This window comes from Colobus angolensis, unplaced genomic scaffold (assembly GCF_000951035.1).
Source record: "Colobus angolensis palliatus isolate OR3802 unplaced genomic scaffold, Cang.pa_1.0 Scaffold13, whole genome shotgun sequence".
NCBI lineage: Eukaryota > Metazoa > Chordata > Mammalia > Primates > Cercopithecidae > Colobus > Colobus angolensis.
The window spans coordinates 9,797,588-9,819,514 of NW_012114252.1; the positions used below are offsets into that span (position 1 = coordinate 9,797,588).

At 40.2% G+C, this 21,927-nt stretch overlaps 1 protein-coding gene across 2 annotated transcripts in view; it reads left to right on the plus strand.

Annotated features, from left to right (window-relative positions):
• Positions 1 to 21,927, plus strand: part of UBAC2 (UBA domain containing 2) — a 183,841-nt gene that overhangs the window by 104,649 nt on the left and 57,265 nt on the right. For both annotated transcript variants that reach the window (XM_011933826.1, XM_011933827.1), the window contains exons 5-6: positions 6,477 to 6,600; positions 10,314 to 10,361. In XM_011933826.1, the coding sequence (XP_011789216.1) occupies positions 6,477 to 6,600; positions 10,314 to 10,361 (172 nt within the window). The remainder of the gene's footprint in view (positions 1 to 6,476; positions 6,601 to 10,313; positions 10,362 to 21,927) is intronic.

The window sequence follows — 21,927 nt, forward strand, 5'->3', positions numbered from 1 at the left end:
GAACAGAATTAGTCGCCGTTTTCAGTCGAGAGACTGCCTGAGTCAGTGACTTCGTGAGTACTTGAATAACAGGGAAACAGTTGAAGGGAAGCCCATTATAGATAAAATCCAGCCTCTTCAGCACAGGGTGAAAGAGACTTACGCCATTCACCTCATAGTTTTAGTTGACTAAGTTTAAACCAACAGCATAACATATCTGTCAGAATGCAGTTTATTTGTAGGCTAAATTATCAGATATGCAGCACTCAGATCAGGAGAGGTGATGTTTACACTTAGTCAGGACTGATCTGGCCATTCCCAGCCACTTCTGGGTGCTGCATTTTACGAATGACATAGATGACAGCTGTGGCAGTGAGGGGCCTGGATAGCAGGTCTTAGGAGAACTGATTAAATAAGCTGGGGATATGTATGCTTTGTAGGCAGAGGGTCATTATCCTTATGCTTGTGGAAACTGTCATAGAAAAGTGTTTACATTGCTTATGTCAGTCTTCCTAACTCCAGAGACTAGCGGAAGGGCCAGTAAGAAGTTACTGGAGATAGCTTTCGCATCAAAAGATGAGAGTCACTCCCAAAAGTTGTGATTATTTTTAAAAATGGAGTATGCTGTTTCTTATTTAGATGCTTGTGTAAACTTGATGTTGATTTTGAGGGGTGATGTAGACAGAATTGAATCATTTGATAGGAATTTGTAACTCTGTGACCTCAGAGGCCTTTCTGCTCCAGGATTCTGTAAAAATAGTCGAGTAGCTTTTGCCTCCCACAGATGTCATTAGGTTCTTCTAACCTCTGAAGTACTGAGAGTATGGAGAAACATTGTCAGACACAAGAAAGAGCATCAAGTAAGTCAGCTGAATTCTTTGGGCCACCACCTCTCTGTGTATAAACTAAAGGTATTGAACTAAATGATCTCCAAGGTAATTCCTAGTACAAAAATTCTATGAGGGGGTGTTACAGAGATTTTATGACTTGGTGGATAAACATGACATCATATTCTAGAACTAGTTCATTTAAAACTTAGGCTGCAGGCCGGACGCGGTGGCTTACGCCTGTAATCCCAGCACTTTGGGAGGCCAAGGCAGGTGGATCACGAGGTCAGGAGATCGAGACCATCCTGGCTAACATGGTGAAACCCCGTCTCTACTAAAAATACAAAAAATTAGCCAGGCTTGGTGGCACCTGTAGTCCCAGCTACTTGGGAGGCTGAGGCAGGAGAACAGCGTGAACCCAGGAGGCAGAGCTTGCAGTGAGCTGAGATCGCGCCACTGTACTCCAGCCTGGGTGACAGAGCGAGACTCCGTCTCAAAACAAACAAACAAACAAAAAAGCAAAACTTAGACTGCGGAGTACTTGAAGAAGACACTGTTGATAAATTTTTCAGTTTGTTGAAAGACCATTCTGGTGCGGTTTTAGCTTTTAATTTTGAAATAGTTATATTAAGTAAAACATTTTTATATAGTGAAGGACTCAACTAGTTAAAGTAATTCCTCTAACAAACTGGATCTGTCCCCCCACTTTGTTTTTATTTTTATTTTTAGATGGAGTGTGGCTCTCTCCAGGCTGGAGTGCAGTGGCGCGATCTCAGCTCACTGCAGCCTCCACCTCCCAGGTTCAAATGATTCTCCTGCCTCAGCCTGCTGAGTAGCTGGGGCTACAGGCACGCGCCACCATGCCCAGCTAATTTTTGTATTTTTAGTAGAGACGGGGTTTCACCATGTTGGCCAGGATGGTCTCAATCTCTGAACTCATGATCCACCTGCCTTGGCCTCCCAAAGTGCTGGAATTACAGGCGTGAGCCACTGTGCCCAGCCCCCTTTTTTTTTGATATCAGAGTAGTCAGGCAGATGAAGAGGTGAGGGGGTCATTATCCTGTAAGAGGCCACTGAGGCTGTGTATTAGATCATTTCATGAGCTCACAAACCTTGTTTTATTGCTGTTGAAAGTTACCAGGGTTTTTTGAGTTGTGATTGCACTGTAAAAATAGAGTTGATCTTTACAGTTTTTTGTGTTTTTGTTTGTTTGTTTGAGAGAGACAGGGTCTCACTCTGTTGACCAGGCTGGAGTGCAGTGGCACAATCTTGGCTTACTGCAGCCTCTGCCTCCTGGGCTCAAGTGACCCTCCCACCTCAGCCTCCTAAGTAGCTGGGGCTATATGCACATGCCACCACATCCAGCTAATTTTTATATTTTTATTTATTTATTTATTTATTTATTTATGTGGAAACAAGGTCTCATTATGTTGCCCAGGCTGGTCTCAAACTCTCCTGAGCTCAAGCCATCTGCCTGCGTTGGCTTCCCAAAGTGCTAGGATTATAGTTGTGAGTCACCACATCCAGTGACCTTTTCTGTAGAAGAAGTGAAATGGACATTTGCAACCTGAACAGGTGTCTCTGTTGTTTTATGTTTTCTATCGAGTACAATCATGAATATATAGCAGTAGATGCTCTGTAAGTATTAGCGATATTAAAGGGTGAATTAGCAATGGCTCACACCTGTAATCCCAGCAGTTCAGAAGGCTGAGGCAGGAGGATTCCCTGATGCCAGGAGACTGAGATCAGTGTGGGCAACACAGCGAGACCCTGTTTCTAAAAAAATGTTTAAAAATTAGCCAGGTGTGGTCGCTCACACCTGTAGTCCCAGTTACTCTGGAGGCTGAGGCGAGAAGATTGCTTGAGCCTAGGAATTAGAGTGAGCCATGATTGTGCCACTGCGCTCTACTCCAGCTTGAGTGACAGACAGATTACCTGTCTCAAGAAAATAAAACAAAAAAAGAAAGGATGGATGAAATGTTTATAACCTGCTTTCTCTTTTCTGTGCTACAGCCTCATCTGCTTCAGCCAGAAAGGGCTTCCAGAAGGTAGTTCTTCACAGTATGAAAAAAAGGTCAAACTGAATTACTGTTGACAGTATAAAGAACAGATGTTGTCATAAAATAAGGAAAAGAAAAAGACTGGTCAATGACTAATAACATTATGGTACTTTGTGAAGTCTGTGCATATAGAAATAGCAACAGAAAATTTCTACAGAACAGCCTGTGTAGTTTTGGTCTGAAATGTGTATATGTGGCCTAGTATTTAGTCATCATTTAAAATCATACAGTGATTAGTATTTTTTAAGGAATTTTTAAACTTCTCTTGGTATGTGAAATGTAAACAGTGGTCATTAAAATTTCTACCAGTATTTTTTTAGTTTACATTGAAATGTAACCTCAAACAAGAACTCTGCTTTAGATTATTTAGTTATAACATCATTATTTGTACTTTATTACTAAATGTGAACAGAAGAACTTCTATGAATTAAGCAACTCGAAGGGCATGTTCTGTGGTAAGAGACCTCTGGTGCAGTTGGCTCCCCAGGTAGGGTTTCATAATCACCAAGAGAGCAGGCCATATTTTGAGCTACATATGAAACCATATGTTTTAATCCCATTAAAAATGATAAAAAGGAAGGGGGCTTTTTAAAACAAAAGGCAAGTTCTGCTGTATGGTTTTACTGTTTTAAAGGAAAATTCATTTCTTCTGCAAGTATTTATTGAAACCTTACTCTATGCCAGGCACAATTCTAGACAGTGGGGATAAAACAGCAAACAAAACAGACCAAAATCCCCGTCTGTGTGAAGCTTCCATTCTACTTTTAAGATAGACGATAGCTGGCTGTAAGTGCTGTGGGGAAGAGAGTCAGGAATAGAGTAGAGAATGCAGAGGGGGAAGGCTGAGAGGGTGGGAGGTGTGGTTTGAAATGGGGCAGTCAGGGAGGGCTTCTCTGAGAAGGTGCTGTCCTGCGGAGCACAGGATCAGGATGGGGACGGAGACTCAGGGCCTGGGACGTCTTTTTCATGACTGTAGGTGGGGAGGCATTGGAGGATTTATGCCCAGGAGTGACTAACTCAATACTTTTCCGTGAAAAGAAGGCCCAGCTGTTTTAATCAATTGTGCTTGAGTTTATAATTGGACAAAAGCAGTTATTTTGTGTAGTATTTAAAAACTGCTTTGTTAATTTTAAAAAATCCAATATTGAATATGGATCATGTATAAGAATCTGCATTAGGCAAGGCTAGATAAAATATGATGCTTTCTCTCAGAATTAATAATCTGAGGTTTTTGAGAACTCTGTATAGTCAATTCAAATGTGAGTCATAACAGTTGTTCTAGAATAAGGATTATTTTGTGGCCCTAAATATAGTGAGCTCCTAAACTGTGCCAAGCATTGTGCCAGGTGCTAGGAGAACCGGGACTGCCTCTTCTTGCCTGTCCTGGGGTGCTTAGCCTGGGAGGAAGGTCTGATACGTGAGGAATTCTAGACTGGGCGAGTGGCGGTAGGAGCCCGCTGTGACGTGCGCTTCCGTCTGCCACCCGGTCCCTGCCATGCTTCTCACTGGGTGGCCAGCCGGGTGTACCTGGCATCTCTGTGACGCAGTGCCTGCGCTTCGGCCTTCTCAGCTGGAGTTTTCCCTGCTCTAGCATTTGCTGCATCTGTGTTGATAGCTGTTGATGCAGCTGCCATTTATCACATTTGTTTTGTGTTTGTTATATTTTGGTTTGATTTTGTTTTTAATAGTAGAATTGAGAGGACAGTGCATTTTTCAGAATAACATGGTCTCTATCAAGGATGACAAATTGCACAAGAGGCCAGGAGGGTCCTGTGTTTCCACAAAATGACACCAAGGACAGTTATTTGTAGAAGTGAAACATATTTTTTGCATTTTTCTTGTGATAATGAAATAATTCTTTTTTTTTTCTGGTGCCCTTTTCCCAAAAGTGGGAAAATAAAACAGACTGAGTAATTAAGCCAAGTATTTAATGAAAAACGGGTGCAAGTTTGTGCCCAAACCACTCTACTCATTCATATTACCTGCCCAGCACTTGTAGGAATGTAAGATTTCAGTCCTGTGATGAGTTCCTTGAGGTCAAGGACTGCTTCTTTCTCTTGGACATAGTTGTAGCTCCTATGCCGGGCATGCTGCCGTGACATCCTCGGCACGCATTTGATTCACTGACTCATTGCAGCGGTGAAACTGACATAGCTTGGGGCCACGAGGAAAGCCACCAGCTGCCAGGAGGAGTCAGAGAAGTCTTGTGGGAAGAGCTGAGCAGTGTTGCACAAGCTGAGTTTCCTAGGACTGAAAGTGGAAAGCAGAACCTGCATCAGTGGAGAGTCAAAGCAGCCAGCGTGTTCAAGGAGCAGCTGTGTGGATTTCTGAGGGGCCCTTGTGTGTGATGGACCAGATGAGGGGAAGCAGAGAGGAGGACAGTGGTAACAATGTGCAGTGATGAGAGCGAACTGGGGAGCTTTGCCATCACATCTTTATGAAGCATTTTATCTTTGGATACTGGAGCCTATGAAGGAAGGCACTGTTTTTTGTTTTTGTTTTTGTTTTTTTTGTTTTTTGTTTTTGAGACAGTCTCGCTCTGTCGCCCAGGCTGGAGTGCGGTGGTGCAATCTTGGCTCATGGCAAGCTCCGCCTCTCGGATTCATGCCATTCTCCTGCCTCAGCCTCCCGAGTAGTAGCTGGGACTGCAGGTGCCCACCACCACGCCCGGCTAATTTTTTGTATTTTTAGTAGAGATGGGGTTATACCATGTTAGCCAGGATGGTCTCGATCTCCTGACCTTGTGATCCACCTGCGTTGGCGTCCCAAAGTGCTGAGATTACAGGCATGAGCCACCGCTCATGCCCAGCTGGAAGGAAGGGTTTTTAAGCAAGGGAGTGATGTGATCAGTGTTGTGTTTTAGGAAGAGAATACTGCCAACAATGTTAAGAAATGGATCAGAGAGAAGCAAGACTGTAAGTAGAAAGACACATAGGACTTTTGAATCTGTCAAGGTGAAGGTGTCAAATTGACATTCAGAAATGGGCAGGCAGTTTTAGGTCTCACTTCATTTTCTTAGCCCAAGCTATAGGAAGGGTTGAGATTATATGAGGAGATGAGCGAGCAAGAAGAAAAGGCTATAATGGAACTGTGGAGAAGCCAGAAGAGTGGTGTAAGAAATCAGTGGTCAACCACTGAGAAACAGGGTTTCAGACAAAGGGAGGAAGGAATGCGAGGAAGGGAGGGCCAGAGGTGAACCGTGTCAGAGCCATGGTGACAGATCACTAGACAGGGCCTGAGATGAGGCTTTTGGATTTGACTCTGAAGAATTTTAATGTTTGCTGCTTTTGGTTTGTCTAGTTTCTCATTAGATTTTAGTAATACCTGGGAAGAAAACATTGCCTCCACTTTTCTCACATTTAGTAGGTGCTGAACCACTTCTTTGCGGTGGTTTCAGGAGGGTCAATAAGGATAGAATGATTAGAGTTTTCATAAAGTGTTCTGTACAAATTATTTTGGACATAATGCATATTTGGAAATCAATGTGTATATCTAAGACCATGCTTTCAGACTGAAATAAAATTATAAGCAGTGTTACTTCAAAGATACATCTGCCATTGGTGTTTAAAATTCGCTATTATAGTGATTTTTTTTTTATTTGTTTGCATAGCCTGGCACCTGTGTTTGCTCTGTTTGTACCATTTTACTGCTCCATACCAAGAGTCCAAGTGGCACAAATTCTGGGCCCGTTATCCATCACAAACAAGACATTGATTTATATATTGGGACTACAGGTATAGTATGCATTTTTATGTTCACTTTTCTTTAACCATATCGGTTTTTTTGGTCTTTCTCTCATTTGATCTCCTTGAAAACAATGGTTTTTTTCCCCCCATAATCTTGGCTTTATGATCTATATCAAATGTTTAAAGGAAGTGTTACAGAACAAGAACATCAAGGTATAGAAGGTACTAGAATACTTTCATAGTCTTTAGAAATCTGATAAGAGCTTTCACTGTAATTTGTATCTGTGGAAAATATTTTCATTTCGTTGTACAATTGCACGTGAGTGCTTTTTAACAATCATAGTATGAAGTGGAAACAAATGAGAACAATCAAAAGGTAGAAAGTAGAAAATGAGTATCAAAATTAATTTATTGAATACAGTGTCGCAAATAAAGCCCTGAAGAAGAGTGTGCTCTACCAACCCGAGCTTTGGAGTTTTCAAGAAGCATTCAGCTTCATTATTTCCTTGTTTGTGTAGCTGTGATGGTAGTGTCACCATTTGCTAAATGGTTTGCTGTGAAGACTACTAGAGTACTACTGTCCAGCTTACATTTGAAAAGCTTCTTTGCCAATCCTCAGCGAATGTCAGTTGCTCCCTGCTGGGCTCCAGGTCTGTGGTAGGAGAATGATTTTCAGTTTTCTATCTGTACTACTTGTCACTTTTCTTTTACTCTCACGACTTTTGATGTAGTTTTATTCTACAGCTTCCTGTGTCACCATGTGTCGCTTGGCCTTTTGATCCACTGATTAATACTCATAACATTCCTTATCCCACGCACATATAACCGGATACTAGCGTCGCTTCAGAATGCCTTCCTCCCTCCCCTTTTAACCTTTAGCATTTCCTCTCACTTCTCCAGTCTGCTGTCATGTGTTATCAATGGCTCATCTGGGGCGTTTTCTTACCGCTTTTACAACCGTTTCTCATGAAATCTGTTTATTCTCCATCTCTCAACCCCAGTACTGTTAAACGCCTCCCGATCCTACCTGATATCCGTGTAACCAAATAACCCGTTTCTGCAGTTGATTCTTATAAGTAGGATTTGCTATAGCAGATTTAATATTTTTAAAGCTGTTATAACAGAGGCCATGTGGAATTTGAAAAGCACTCCAGACCTTGCTCAGGAGACCCAGGTTCTAGTCCTATCTTGGCTCTCTCCAGCCATGAGACTTGGGTTGAGTCTTGGAACCCCTCTGAGCCTCACATTGACTGTATAGTTCTTCCAACTCTAAAGCTATGTAGAATCTTTGAGAATGAAAACACTGTTTTATTAATTGTGGAGTAGGAGTTCAGTGTGGCATTGTGGAAAGTCTTTGGAGCCAAGTCATTGGGTTTCGGTTTAATGACTTGGTCTGGTAATGATTTGCTTTGTCACTTACCTTTTCTGAGCCCCCATTTCCCCATCTATCAAGTGGGGATGATAATATCTACCTTATAGAGGTATTTGAAGGATAACATGAAGTGTTTAGTGTAACCTGAACAGATAATAAGAGCTAAGTCAATTGGCTACTATTAATTAATAATTTATGTCTCTATAGCTACCACCATTCATTTTTCTGAGATTGTGAATGTATTTCTTGTTTTGTTTTGTTTTTGGCATAAAGCAAAATAAGTATTATGTTTAATCTCTCGGGGAAAGGGGGTCTTAGTTGGATGAAGAGACACAGCATGGCCTTTGTCACAGGGCCATTGTAGTAGGTTGGTGCAAAAGTAGTTGCGGTTTTTGCCATTAAGGCAAAAACCGCAATTTTCCACCAACCTAATATCTAGTGCAGTTTTTGCGGTGTTACACAGCTCACCATGAGGGATCCCTCTTAGCCCTGCCAAAAGCAGAAAGGTAGATGCAACTACCACGGATAGTTTTTCAAAATAATAAAATTTCCGATATTTTTGTATTATTTCCGGTAACTTTGAGAGGGAGAAGTTGAGATTAGAAAATAGAGGTGGAGATGCCTCGTTGGCTCCTTGATAAAATCTAGGTCCTTAGCATGAATGGCATGCAGGGTTCTTCTTGCCTGTCTGGTGTCAACTCCCACTTGTGCCCACCTTGAAGGAGTGTAACTGAACTCCTTATTGCTAAAGTGTACATCCTCTGCCTGCCTCCCTCCCTTCCAAGCCTTTGCATGTGTTTCTGTGCCTTTTTCTCTCCCCATTACAACCAGGTACATTGTTGAATGAATGAATGAATGAATAAATGAAGACTTGAATCATAATTGGAAGAGCCAAAATGCTTAAGACTCATTTAAGTATCCGATGACTTGAGAGCCCATAACATCATGCCCTGTGCAATGGGCTATGATGTTATGGGCTCTCAAGCTATCCGATACTTAAATCAGTATCACCCACTGAGTGAGATGTAGCCCCTGTCCTCAAGGAGCCCAGCCATGAGAAAACACACAGACACTGGCAAGATGTAGGCAGACATACTGGGGACCACACAGGCAATGAGAGGCTTCAGAACCCAGAGGAAATTACTTTTTTAATGACAAAATGATATGCTCTTTTTACTTGCATGTGAGACATGGAAGAGTGGAGAGCATGACTGTGGAGGCAGTCCTGGATACACTCCATCCCACCACCTGCTAGCTGTTGACCTGCGGCAAATTGCTTAACCACTCGGTTTTGCTGAAGTGCCTTGAGAGCAATGCCTGACACATAGAAAGTGTTAGCTAGTCTATTATTCCTTCTATTTGTAGAAGAAAACTACAGCAAAATATTTGTCTACATGGTTCCCATCATTATTATTAGAGTCATTTCCACTGAACAAACGTCCACGCTACATCAAAGGTTCAGATTTAAAGTTGCAGCCAGTGCGCATTTCTAAGTGAGCCCATCACTAGAGCAAAGCTTGCCAGCCTCTCTGTGTGAGTATGTCAACTCTTACCTTTTGTGTCTGTCTTCTTTCTGTGTGTTCTTGGTAAGTGTGCAGAACTTTGAGGTTTTCATCTAACACAATGCCAGCGATGAACCTGGGCTGTCCTGCCTGAGTATCCTGCCTCTTCCTCTACGATCAGAAGTAAACCCCCAATCTAAAGTTCTAAAAATTAACCAACAATAACCCACAAATCATTTCTTTGTTGCAGGAACATTTTCAGAGTCCTTATGATTTTTTTTTTTAATTACCCCGAGCACAACTCTAAGATATAAACTATTTGGAAAACAAAGGGAAGAATTTCATGAGATCTAATTATGATTACTTTTGCCATTAATATCAACACTTGAGAAAGTTACCATTGAATATAGACCTAAGTAGGCTGGCAGGGTTCTTCCCATCTAAATTTAGGGTAACAATGTTAAGAAATTAAAATGAGAAAGTTATTTACATAAATATCACATCATTGCCAAGCATGGGATGGTGATTACCTGTTTTGTATGTTGTTAATTCTAATAATTTCTTTGTATGTAGTATTTTACTTTAAGTCAGTTGAAGTTTATAAATAACATCATACTTTGGTTTCACTTATTTTTCTTTGCATGGGGTGTGGGCCAGGTTCAACTTGTTTTAGGCTATACAAAGTCTGATGTCTGAATAAAAAAAATTAATATATAATTTTCTTTTAAACAGTTGATATTTACTAATTTTCCATTTGCTTCTCTGTATTGTGGCATATGTAGTTAATACTTTATATAAATGGTCATGACTGTAGTTATGTAAAAATAAGTGTGCTGTGACTGGCAGTTGAATTTTATTTTTAGTTGCCTTTTTTTTTTCTTTTATAGCTTTTCACCTCTGGTTCCTACATCTGGATTGTAGCCATAAGTGGACTTGTAAGTGTGACTACCCTTTTATACCCAACTCTCTCTCCTGTAAAAACATTAGGAAAATTGTCCTATTTAGATTGTGCGTCATATTCAACTGTCTCACCATTCTTTTTTTTGAGACAGAATTTCGCTCTTGTTGCTCAAGCTGGAGTGCAATGGTGCAGTCTCAGCTCACCACAATGTCTGCCTCCTGGGTTCAAGTGATTCTCCTGCCGCAGGAGACCGAGTAGCTGGGATTACAGGCATGCGCCACCACTGCCCGGCTAATTTTGCATTTTTAGTAGAGATGGGGTTTCTCCATGTTGGTCAGGCTGGTCTCGAACTCCCAACCTCAGGTGATCTGCCCGCCTCAGCCTCCGAAAGTGCTGGGATTACAGGCATGAGCCACTGCACCCAGCTCTCAACATTCTTTTAACCGTGGCAGGTCTGGCTCAATGCTACTTCTGTAGTGATTAAAAAGGGCCAGTCACGGCCGGGCACGTTGGCTCGCACCTGTAATCCCAGAACTTTGGGAGGCCGAGGCGGGTGGATCACGAGGTCAGGAGGTGGAGACCATCCTGGCTGACATGATGAAACCCCATCTCTGCTAAAAATACAAAAAAATCAGCCGGGCGCTGTGGCGGGCACCTGTAGTCCCAGCTACTCAGGAGGCTGAGGCAGGAGAATGATGTGAACCCAGGAGGCGGAGCTTGCAGTGAGCCGAGGTGGCGCCACTGCTCTCCAGTCTGGGCGACTGAGTGAGACTCCGTCTCAAAAAAAAAAGGCCAGTCACAGGGAAAATTGAGACAAGGGAGGCCAGTTTGTGCTTTCAAGGTAATTTTGATGAAAGTTTTAGCTGGATTTCTTGTCAGTGTTACCGTTTTTAAATCATAGGGAAAAAAAAGCCTGAAAATGAAGAAGTTGGACTTACTAAAAATAAGGAGAGATAGTCTCCTCATTTTGTAAAAAGACATTATCACATGAGGGAGAAAAAATGCCAACTGGAAAGTCAGGTGGGTTGGACCTGACCCAAAGACTGATTATGGAAGAAGGAAATCAACCAAGCAGCCTCAGTATGTGTGCTGGAATTTTTTCATCTTGCCCATGCTATTGTATTTTATTTTAATAATAAGCATTTGTCCTAAATTCTCCATGAGGTATTTAAAAAGAAATTAGAGCATGAAGTGGAGTTTTATTCTTCATCCATGACTTAAATTTGAACCTCCAGATTTATAAAAATAAATTTTAACTAGTGGTTATAGAGCATAGTTTTAATTTCTTTCTTGGAAAAGACTAAAAATGACAGAATGGATTCATAATAATACACATTTCACTGTAAGGACTGCACACATTTCAAGTAAATTATCACTATCCTTGTTTCTTGGGTGAATGACTGGTATTTGGGGCCAGTGTGTCATCCTATATACCTGCTTACCCCTCTTCTTCCTTTAAGCTGTCTTTATTCCTTTTCTGTGTTCGTTCTTTGCTTAAAACTATGCCTTCGTTCCCCACGGCTGATATGCTTGCAGCCAAGATTCTGGAGCTCCAAGTCACTTTGTTCTCTCCTCCCTAAAAATTTTCACATCTGCCCAGATACCTGATTTGGCTTCAGGACCACAGAACTAAACCCTGTTGTGAAGTCTTCAGAACACCTGAGCTATCCGTCTGGTACTCTTGAGACTTGTGGTGGCTTAGAGCCATCCTGGGATTAGACTGATTCTCTGGGACACAGATGCCAGACTCTCCCAAGTCTAGGCTCACGCAGTTAGTACTGCTGCGTGACTGAGGAAGACTTAACCAGCCTGAGAACAGCAAAGAAGGAGCTCATTGCTTTGATCATGAGAGCTGCCTAAGGACGTACTATTTCTTCCATGGCATATTTGTTTCACTTAGCAGTAATGGTTTTGAGTTCTGTTTTAAGTATTTTCCAAAAGCATTCAAATATTGAAGTACCTTATTATATATGCTTTCATTGTGTTAGTTACTATTAATTCTTTTACTCTCAATATTTGTCCCCTTCTTTAGTAACTCTTGTGTGACTCAGTTTTTTAAAACACATTCCATTTTCTTTCTTTATTCTTTTTTTAGACTCCTGGCTTTTAGTGCTTGCTGTCTCCTCAGAAAGTTTCATTGTGTGACATTCAGTGCACTAGAATTGGAGGTTGCATTTTTCATCTCTTTGTAGGCTTTTTAAAATCTAAAATTGTATGTTAAGATCATAGTCTTTTCCAGTACACATGTTTAACAGGTAGTGGGGTACCTGTTTTAAGTTTTTAAAAGGAATCAGACATTTAAAATAAAATTCTTGACAAAAACAAAAAATTCCCTTGTTTCAGAAGCGTGAATAGAATTACAGTGTGTTTGGAATATTATTCAAAGATGATGTAGCATTTTGAAGAACTCTGCTAATAATAAACATTTCTGAGCCTTTTACAGTCATTGATTCAGCCAAAGTTACCAACCTTCTATGACAAAAAAATCTGATAAATCTTCATATTAACCTTGTTCTTTATTATTATTTTACCATAATTAGATGACTGTGTTTATTTAAAATAATTAATATTCATGAATCATAGCCAGTTTTCCTACGTTCTATACCATAAGTGTTGGTGCTTATTTTGAACCTAAGGAACATTTTCTTTTTTTGTCTAGAAAATTCTCATTTTTATTATGAAATATTTACTGTGATATGGCATACTTTAGGTAAGGAAGATTGTAAAAGAGAGTATCAGTATGATTTGTGAGTGAGTGATTTGCACATCACTGACTATAGGATGCAAGCCTGAGATTCACAAAGTCACAGTCTGCCTATTCCAGATGGCTCTTGCTCAACATGACTTCCCCTCTTCCTTTATAGATCAAGTGACTTCCCTTTTTGGGGAGATATTATGCTGAATAAAATACAAACAAAATAAAATTCTTGCTATGCAAAAGAAATGCACAGGTAATTATAATCATAGATGATATTCAGTGTTTTGGGAAATGTTACAAAACCCGTTGATGAGATTTCACGTTTTGGTATTGAAACCAATAATTCATTTAACCATGTGTGTTAAGCAATGATTTTATTTCAGTCTGGCAACGAACGTGTTTTTTAAGAGAAAGAGTATTTTTTAAACAAAGATATTTGTATGAAGCATAAGTAATTTGTTATTTGCTGTCATAGAAACCAAAAGCTTTACTCATGCTTTTCTGGAAAGCTGCCAATTTTGGATTGAGCTTATTTTATTTAGCTAGGTACTGATTGATTTATTTTGTTTAGGCTAGTTTTTTTTTGTTTTGTTTTGTTTTTGTTTTTGTTTTTTTTTAAAGACAGGCTTGCTCTGTCACCCAGGCTGGAGTGCAATAACATGATCTTGGCTCACTGCAACCACTGCCTCCCTGGTTCAAACAATTCTCGTGTCTCAGCCTCCCGAGTAGCTGGGATTGCAGGTGCATGCCACCACGTCCGGCTACTTTTTTTGTATTTTCAGTAGAGACGAGGTTTCACCATGTTGGCCAGGCAGGTCTGGAACTCCTGACGTCAGGGAATCCGTCCACCTCAGCCACCCAAAGTGCTGGGATTATAGACGTGAGCCACCGCGCCTGGCCTAGGCTAGTTTTTAATCTCTCCTCGGTGTCCCTTATTCTTGCATAATTATAGGTGTCTTTGAATATATAACTTTAAAGTATTCCACTGATTAAAATAGAAGGTTAATAAATTATGTCAGTACAGTATTTTACTAGGTAAGTTGACCACTTTTTATCTTCAGTGATATCACAGAAAATAACTAAATCATTTTTTTGAGTTGAGGGAGGACAGTTTTTAGCTTATAGGAGCAATAGTAAGTTAGTTTGCCCAGGATGGCTGTCAGACCTCAGTTCTCTTTTGTTATCCAGTAGAGACTCCAGCTGCTGCCCAGGAAAGGTGAGGGGGATTCCCTTGTACTTAAAGATTACTGTAAGATTATTCACATGTATCATTGATAAATGTTTTTATGTTGCCTTTTTCCTCCTTTGACAGTTCTGATTTTTAATGCAAACATTTAGTATTTAAAATAGGACTTTTCATGAAATGTTGCAAAATTGTAATTGAAAAGCTTGGCTGTTACAGCCAAGTGACATATATCAGTTTAAACAAATACTTCAACATTTCAGTGACTGTATTAACTGTTCTTCTTAATGTCTGGTGAGAGACCTTCAGAAATTGAAGTCAGTCTTTATATATTCATAATTCCACTAATTTTGTTACACATTAATACTTTTCTTTTCCTTAAAGCATTGCTTACTTACTGAACTTCATTTAAATTCTTTTTGTGGTTCTGCAGACAGCTTTTGAGCCATCTGCATCCCAGAACTTCTTCATTTTCTGCAATTTTATGAATCATAGTACTGAGTCATTACCACAGGGATGCACCCTAATTCTCAAAAGCCGAGGCCTCAGGACTGATCTGATTCTGGCATGATTAAAATAGAAAGAGCCTTCTTTTGCCAATTTTTCTTTTTATTACAGTTCACACATTTCTCTTTACTTGAGCCTCTTTCAAGCTGTTTGAGAGTGAATTAACAGGCTATATTCCTCAGACTTCTCCCTTCAACGCAGCCCTTCACTGTACCCATTTCCTGCATTCGTTACTTGTGTACAGTATATCAGACTTTGATTATCTCTGATCCAGCAACCTTAGTGTGGAAAAAAAAAATCTGTTATACCCAAAACTAAGATTTGGAGCTTCGAATGTGGTCTGAGTTTGGATTATTTTCTGTAAGCAGTGGGGATCTTTAAAGCACTTCAAGAAGAAATAATTTACGATGGTGCCAGATTACAGAAGCCTTATCAGGGTTTGTAGATCCTAGGACGGGGATAGGGAAAAGGAGCCATCTGGAGGGAGTCAGGACAGCTCATTTGCGGTCTGTGATTTGCCTTTCTCTCTTCCCTCTGTGGTACTTTTAAAGACAAACAAAAAAACCCACACTACTGTCTTAAAGTAACTGTGAACAAATGGAAACAGCATAACCTGCTGTGGAAGCATAAGCATCCTTAGAGTATGTTTTGAGGCCCTGGCCTGCTTCTAGGCGAGGAATGGTAGGTGCGGGTTCCTCTGCGCTGCCTCTGCTTGTGCCCAGCTCTCTTCTCTCCATGCTTCCTTTTCTCCTACTTAACCTTCTTTCCCTTAGATTGCTTCTCCATTGACCAAAGAGAGGTATAGGTAGCAGGTCAGATAACTCCTCTGATGCACAAGCCTCCCAGTTAAACTTAGATTTGGATTATTTTCTAGTAGTTCATTGAAAATGAAGACAGAAGCTGCAAAGAAAAATCAAGGCTAACCGGATACAGTGGCTCATGCCTGGAATCCCAGCTCTTTGAGAGACTGAGGCAGGTGGATCACTTGAGCCCAAGAGTTCAACACCAACCTAGGCAACATGGCAAAACCCTGTTCTTACAAAAAACAAACAAACAAAAATTTCAAGGCTGACCAAAGCCATGAGGGTGGTGGGACTTGAGAAAGGACCATGTGTAGAAGTTGAAGACGGGTCCTTAGGAAACATCCAAATTTGGAGGGTGTTTTATAATTAAAATAGCAAGTGTGATGTCAGTGCTTGTCCATTGTACACCCCACACACACTCACATTCACGTTGACTCATCCATATGCACTCCCTTCTCTCCTTTTTCTTCCCTCCCTCTCTATGCCCCTTTCCCTGTCCTGACGACCGGGAGCCGGGACCGACTGGGAGAAGCCTTCTATTAATATATTCTTCCTTGTGGCAATTGCAACTCAGGCCCAGGATGACAAATGGTGTTGTAGGCCGTTGTTAACACAGGGAGGTAGTGACCAGTCGACATGTGATTTCTAAATGTTCAGTGCAGAATAAATGAAATGATGCCATTGTCTTAATAAAGCTGGCAGATAGAATTGACTTATAAAATTTATAAAAATAGCTATAAAACTTTATTGTTGCAACTTATGTTCTACCTGTAGGCAAAAATATAGCCTCCTTCAAAGCCTTTCAAAATGCGACCTCCTCACCTACCCCTGTCACTTCTGTGAACCATACACTCCAACGACACTCAATATTTCACTGTTCCCAAACATCCGCTTTCAGGATTCCATATCATTGTGCAAACACGTATTTTTCTTTAACAAACACACAGCACTTAGTATGTACCAGACGCTTGTGGTAGATTTTTTGTTCTAGTATTTTTGTTTGTTCAAATATATTTGGTCAAAATATGTTCTGCCCCTCAGAACAAAATATGTTCTGAAGCCGTCCCTATAGGGCCTCTGCGTACCCTGTTGACATAAGGTTTTGTTCTTTGACTTACACCAGCCACTAAAATATGAGCAGAAGTGACAAATGCTTCATCTAGGCAGAAGTTTGAAGAGCCACTTGAAGTTGGCTTGAAGTTCCACCATTGCTCTGTCCCCTTTGCCATGAGAAAAGCAGGGCCCAGAGAGGGGCTGCTCCTCAGACTCCAGAATGAAGAAGTCAAATGGAGCAGGGTTGTACCAACATGTAGCGTGAACAAGAAATAAATCTTTGTTATAAGCTACTGAAATTTGGGATAATTTGTTACCACAGTATAACTTAGAAAAAGCTGACTAGGCCGGGCTCGGTGGCTCAAGCCTGTAATTCCAGCACTTTGGGAGGCCGAGATGGGTGGATCACGAGGTCAGGAGATCGAGACCATCCTGGCTAACACGGTGAAACCCCGTCTCTACTAAAAAATACAAAAAACTAGCCGGGCGAGGTGGCGGGCGCCTGTGGTCCCAGCTACTCGGGAGGCTGAGGCAGGAGAATGGCGTAAACCTGGGAGGCGGAGCTTGCAGTAAGCTGAGATCCGGCCACTGCACTCCAGCCCGGGCGACAGAGCGAGACTCCATCTCAAAAAAAAAAAAAAAAAGAAAGAAAAAGCTGACTAATAGTACTCTTTTCTAAGCACTTTACAAATATTATTTTAATTAGTCCTTATAAAAACCCGAAGAACTCGGGACTATTCTCCCCATTTTATAGATGAAGAAACTGAGGCACAGGGAAATTAACTAAGTCATGCACTGCATAACAACGTTTTGGTCAACAACCGAGTGCGTATTCAGTGGTGGCCCTGTGGATTCTAATGGAGCATAGGTAGAAACCTGGAGTATGGCAGTCAGTGTTGGCACTGCAGATCGAGTAGGGGAAATGACTGATACTCAGTCATGGTGCTGGAACACCTGATTTTCTGTATGAAAAAACATACATCCGTAAAAATACATATCCCATCTAGGTTTGTGTAAGTACGTTGTATAATGTTCACATGATGACCAAATCACATAACAACACTTTTGTCAGAATGTGTCCTTATCGTTAAGCACCATATGACTGTAATTTGCCAAGAACACCAGCTGAAAAGTAGTGGAGACAGGATTCAAATGTAGGTAGCATAACTGTAGTGTCTATGCTCTTTTTTTTTTTTTTTTTTGAGATGGAATCTCACACTGTCACCCAGACTGGAGTGCCGTGGGGCGATCTTGGCTCACTGCAAGCTCCACCTCCTGGGTTCATGCCATTCGCCTGCCTCAGCCTCCCGAGTAGCTGGGACTACAGGCGCCTGTCACCCCGCCTGGCTAATTTTTTTGTGTTTTTAGTAGAGACGGGGTTTCACCATGTTAGCCAGGATGGTCTCGATCTTCTGACCTCGTGATCCGCCCAGAGTGCTGGGATAATAGGCATGAGCCACCGCGCCTGGCCTGTGTCTATGCTCTTAAAAGATAGCTTTGCATAACCACATGCAGTTTCTTCCAATTATATCCCCTCTTTCACTCACATATCCTTTCTTCTAGGAAATCTTACTCATTTAAGTCCTGGCCCAACCTTTTTCCTGAGTCAGTCCTGACTTTATTTATGAGAGCTCCCCTCTTAAATGTTTCAGTTACAGTATGTTATTGTTGACTACAGGTATGGGGTTGTGCAGCGAATCTCTGGCGCTTATTGATCTTGCTTAACTGAAACTTTATGCCTGCTAATTTTTAACTCTCCTTTTTCCTCTGCCTCTAGCCCCTAGCAACCACCATTTTACTCTCTGATTCTTTGAAATTAACTATCTTATATATCTCGTATAAGTGGAATCATGCAGTATTTGTCTTTTTGTGACTGGCTTGTTTCACTTAGCATATAGGTCCTCATGTTTCATCCACGTTGTCGCATATTATAAAATGTCTTTCTTTTTGAAGGGCTGAATAGTATTGCGTTGTATGCATGGACCACATTTTCTTCATCTCTTTGTCTATCGATGGGCATGTAGGTTGTTTCCACATGTTGGCTATTGCAAATAATGCTGCGATGACGTGAGAGTGCCGAGACCTCTTTGAGATCCTGATTCATTTCTTTTGGATGTATACCCAATAGTGAGATTGCTAGATCATGTTGGTTCTATTTTTAATTTTTTGTGGAACCTCCATACTGTTTTCCATAGTTGTATCATTTGCATTTCTGCCAGCTGTGCACAGGGGTTCCAGTTTTCCCCACATCCTCACCAACACTTGCCTTTTGGTGTTTTGTTTTTTTATAATAGCCATTCCAGCAGGTGTGAGGTGATACCACATTGTGGTTTTGATTTGCATTTCCCTGATGGTTAGTGACATTGAGCATTTTTTCATGTACCTATTGGCCGTTTGTATGTCTTCTTTGGAGAAATGTCTATTTAGGTTCTTAGCCCATTTTTAAACTAAGTTATTAGTTTTTTGGTATTTAATTGTAGGAGAGTCCTTTTAGTTTATAGGAATTATATGTTATTCTTCATAATCTTCAGTGCCTAGCACAATGTCTATTTGATGCACATTCTAAAAATAATTTTTTAGTTTAAAAACTTAATAGTGTCAAAAAATAATTTCTGTGTTGTAAAACATTATACTACGTGATTGTCAAGATGCTTGCAACGTGTACTGCCTTACTAGGTTCTTGATGTGTTCTCTATAGTGATAGAGTACCTGGACTACCTATTTTAAAGATAGGGAGGCTGAGGTTCAGGTTGCACGAATGATGGGTGGTAGAGCCAGGACAAAGGCCAGGTGTTCTGCTCCAGGCCCAGTGAGTCCAGCACCTTACACTGCACATTTCAAGGCTCTCGTCCGTGTCTGTTCCAGCCACGAGATGCACAGTTATTCTTAAAGTTTCCCTTAGCCACACCACTAGGATGAGGCCCCATTCATCAGCAATGGAGACATGATTCTGGAGGGCAATCTTGGGTATGGAGAGGTTTTCAAAGTCTCCAGAGGCCCTGAAAGACACAATCAACAACTTTTTGCAGCCTTCTGTATGCTGACCAATAGCCAAGGAAAATTTTTTCTTATTAGGAGTCTCTGTTTTCTTCCTAATATGAAGAGTGTGGCCTATAGCTATGCTTTCTCTTCTAAAATCATCAAGATATTTAACTGGTCCTCTCTCCATGCTTAGTTAAAAATGCAGCTTAAACCTCACCTTCAACAAACTCATTGTCTTGTATTTCTTGCATTGTCATACTCAATCTGAAGTAAAGAAACATTTGGAGAAAACTTAAAGGATAATTTAAAGTATATTAGGCTGGTTTAGTAGTGTTACTGATTAAAGGAAAAAGAAGTGGAGATAAGGAAGAGGTTGCCAAGAAACACCCGTACTTTTACATTGTAGAGATTACTGGTAGATTATCATGTCCGTTGCAGCACAGAACATTTTCCCATGGGGTCTTCACATTGTCTTTTTATCAAGAAATTAAAATTTTTTCATCAGTTTTGATTATCTCTTTAAACTGTGTAGTTTTGTTTTTTGGTTTTTGGTTTCTCTCTCTTTCTCCCTCTCTCTCTTTCTCTTTCTCTGTGTGTGTGTGTGTGTGTGTGTGTGTGTGTGTGTGTGTTTAATGTAAGTGTCCAATGTTTGTCTTTGGGGACTGACTGTGTTGATATTTGCTTTCCGTCTCTGGGAAGGGACTATGGTAAAATTAACACGTGTTGTTTTGAGTTTATTTATTATTTATAAACAGCATAGGATGTTATCAAAGATCTTCTCATGTTAGTTTATGTTGATAGCTGAGAACATTTTCAAAGCAGCAGAAGGTTTTTGTTGTTAAAAGCTTGTTTTTGTTCTGCTAAAATGCTACCTCTTATAAAATTTAAAAGATTTATGTATCTATTTTAGATCTTTCTAGATCTTCACATTCTTTTTTATTAAAAAATTCTTTTTCCCCTTTTTTGTTTATTAAGATGTTATTTACATACAATAGAACTCACCAATTTTAAGTGTATAGTACATTGAACTTTGGTAGTTGTATACAGTCATGTACTCACCACCATAATCAGTATGGAAGGCAGTCTCCTCACCATGAATGGTGTCTTCATGCCCCATGCTGTCTTTCCCCACATCTAGCTGCCAGCCCCAGGTAACCACCGATCTTCATGTCATTATAGTTTTGCCTTTGCTGGCATTTCATATACTTAGTATCGTATAATAGGAAGTATTTTGGTTTTACTTCTTTCATTTGAACATGATGTTTCTGAGATTCACCAATTTTTTAAATTAATCATTTATTGTATTAAGTAACAATTAATAGATTAAGTGTTAATCTATAGTATGGATGCAGCATACACCATACTTTGTTTATCCATTCAGCAATTGATGGACATTTGAGTTGCTTCCAGGTTAGAATTATTATGAATAATGCTGCTATGAACATCTGTGTACACATTTGTGTGTGGGCATATGTTTTCCTTCTTTAGGAACGGAATTGCTGGATCATATGATAAGTGTATATTTGACATTAGGAACTACGACCATGTTATTTTACAAAGTGGCTCTACCATTGTGCATTTCCACCATCAATGTATGAAACTTCCAAATGCTCTACACCCTTGTCAACACTTGATATTGTCAGTCATTTTAGCTTTAGCCACTCTGTTGGGTATGTAATGGTATCTTGTGGTTTTAATTTGCATTTCTCTAATGATTAGTAATGTTGAGCATTTTTTTTGTGTGCTTAGTGGTCATTTGCATATCTTCTTTTGTGAAGTATCTGTTCAAATCTTTTATCCATTTTGTTCATTAGGCTATTTATCTTTTAATTGAGTTAAAATAATTCTTTGTATATTCTGAATATAAGCTCTTTGTTGGATATGTTTTATGAAAATTGTATTCCAATCTGTGGCTTATCTGTTACCAAAAAGGAAAATTTTTAAATCTTGATTCATTCATTGTTAACTGATTTTTAAAATAGTTTGTGCTTTTTATGTTCTACTTAAGAAATCTTGGCTAATCGAATGTCACAAAGATTTTCTCCTATATTTTCTTCTGGAATTTAATAGTTTTTGCCATTTCATTTAGGTCTGTGATCCAATTTGAGTATAATTCTTTTGAGGTAAAGGGTAAGATTTATTCTTTTCCACACAGATACTCAATTGTTCCATTACCAGTTATTGAAAAGACCCTTTTCTCCATTGCATGACCTTGGCACCAAAACTCAGTTGACCAATATAGGTTTATTTGTTTGTTTTTTTTTTTGAGACGGAGTCTTGCTCTGTCACCCGGGCTGGAGTGCAGTGGCCGGATCTCAGCTCACTGCAAGCTCCGCCTCCTGGGTTTACACCATTCTCCTGCCTCAGCCTCCAG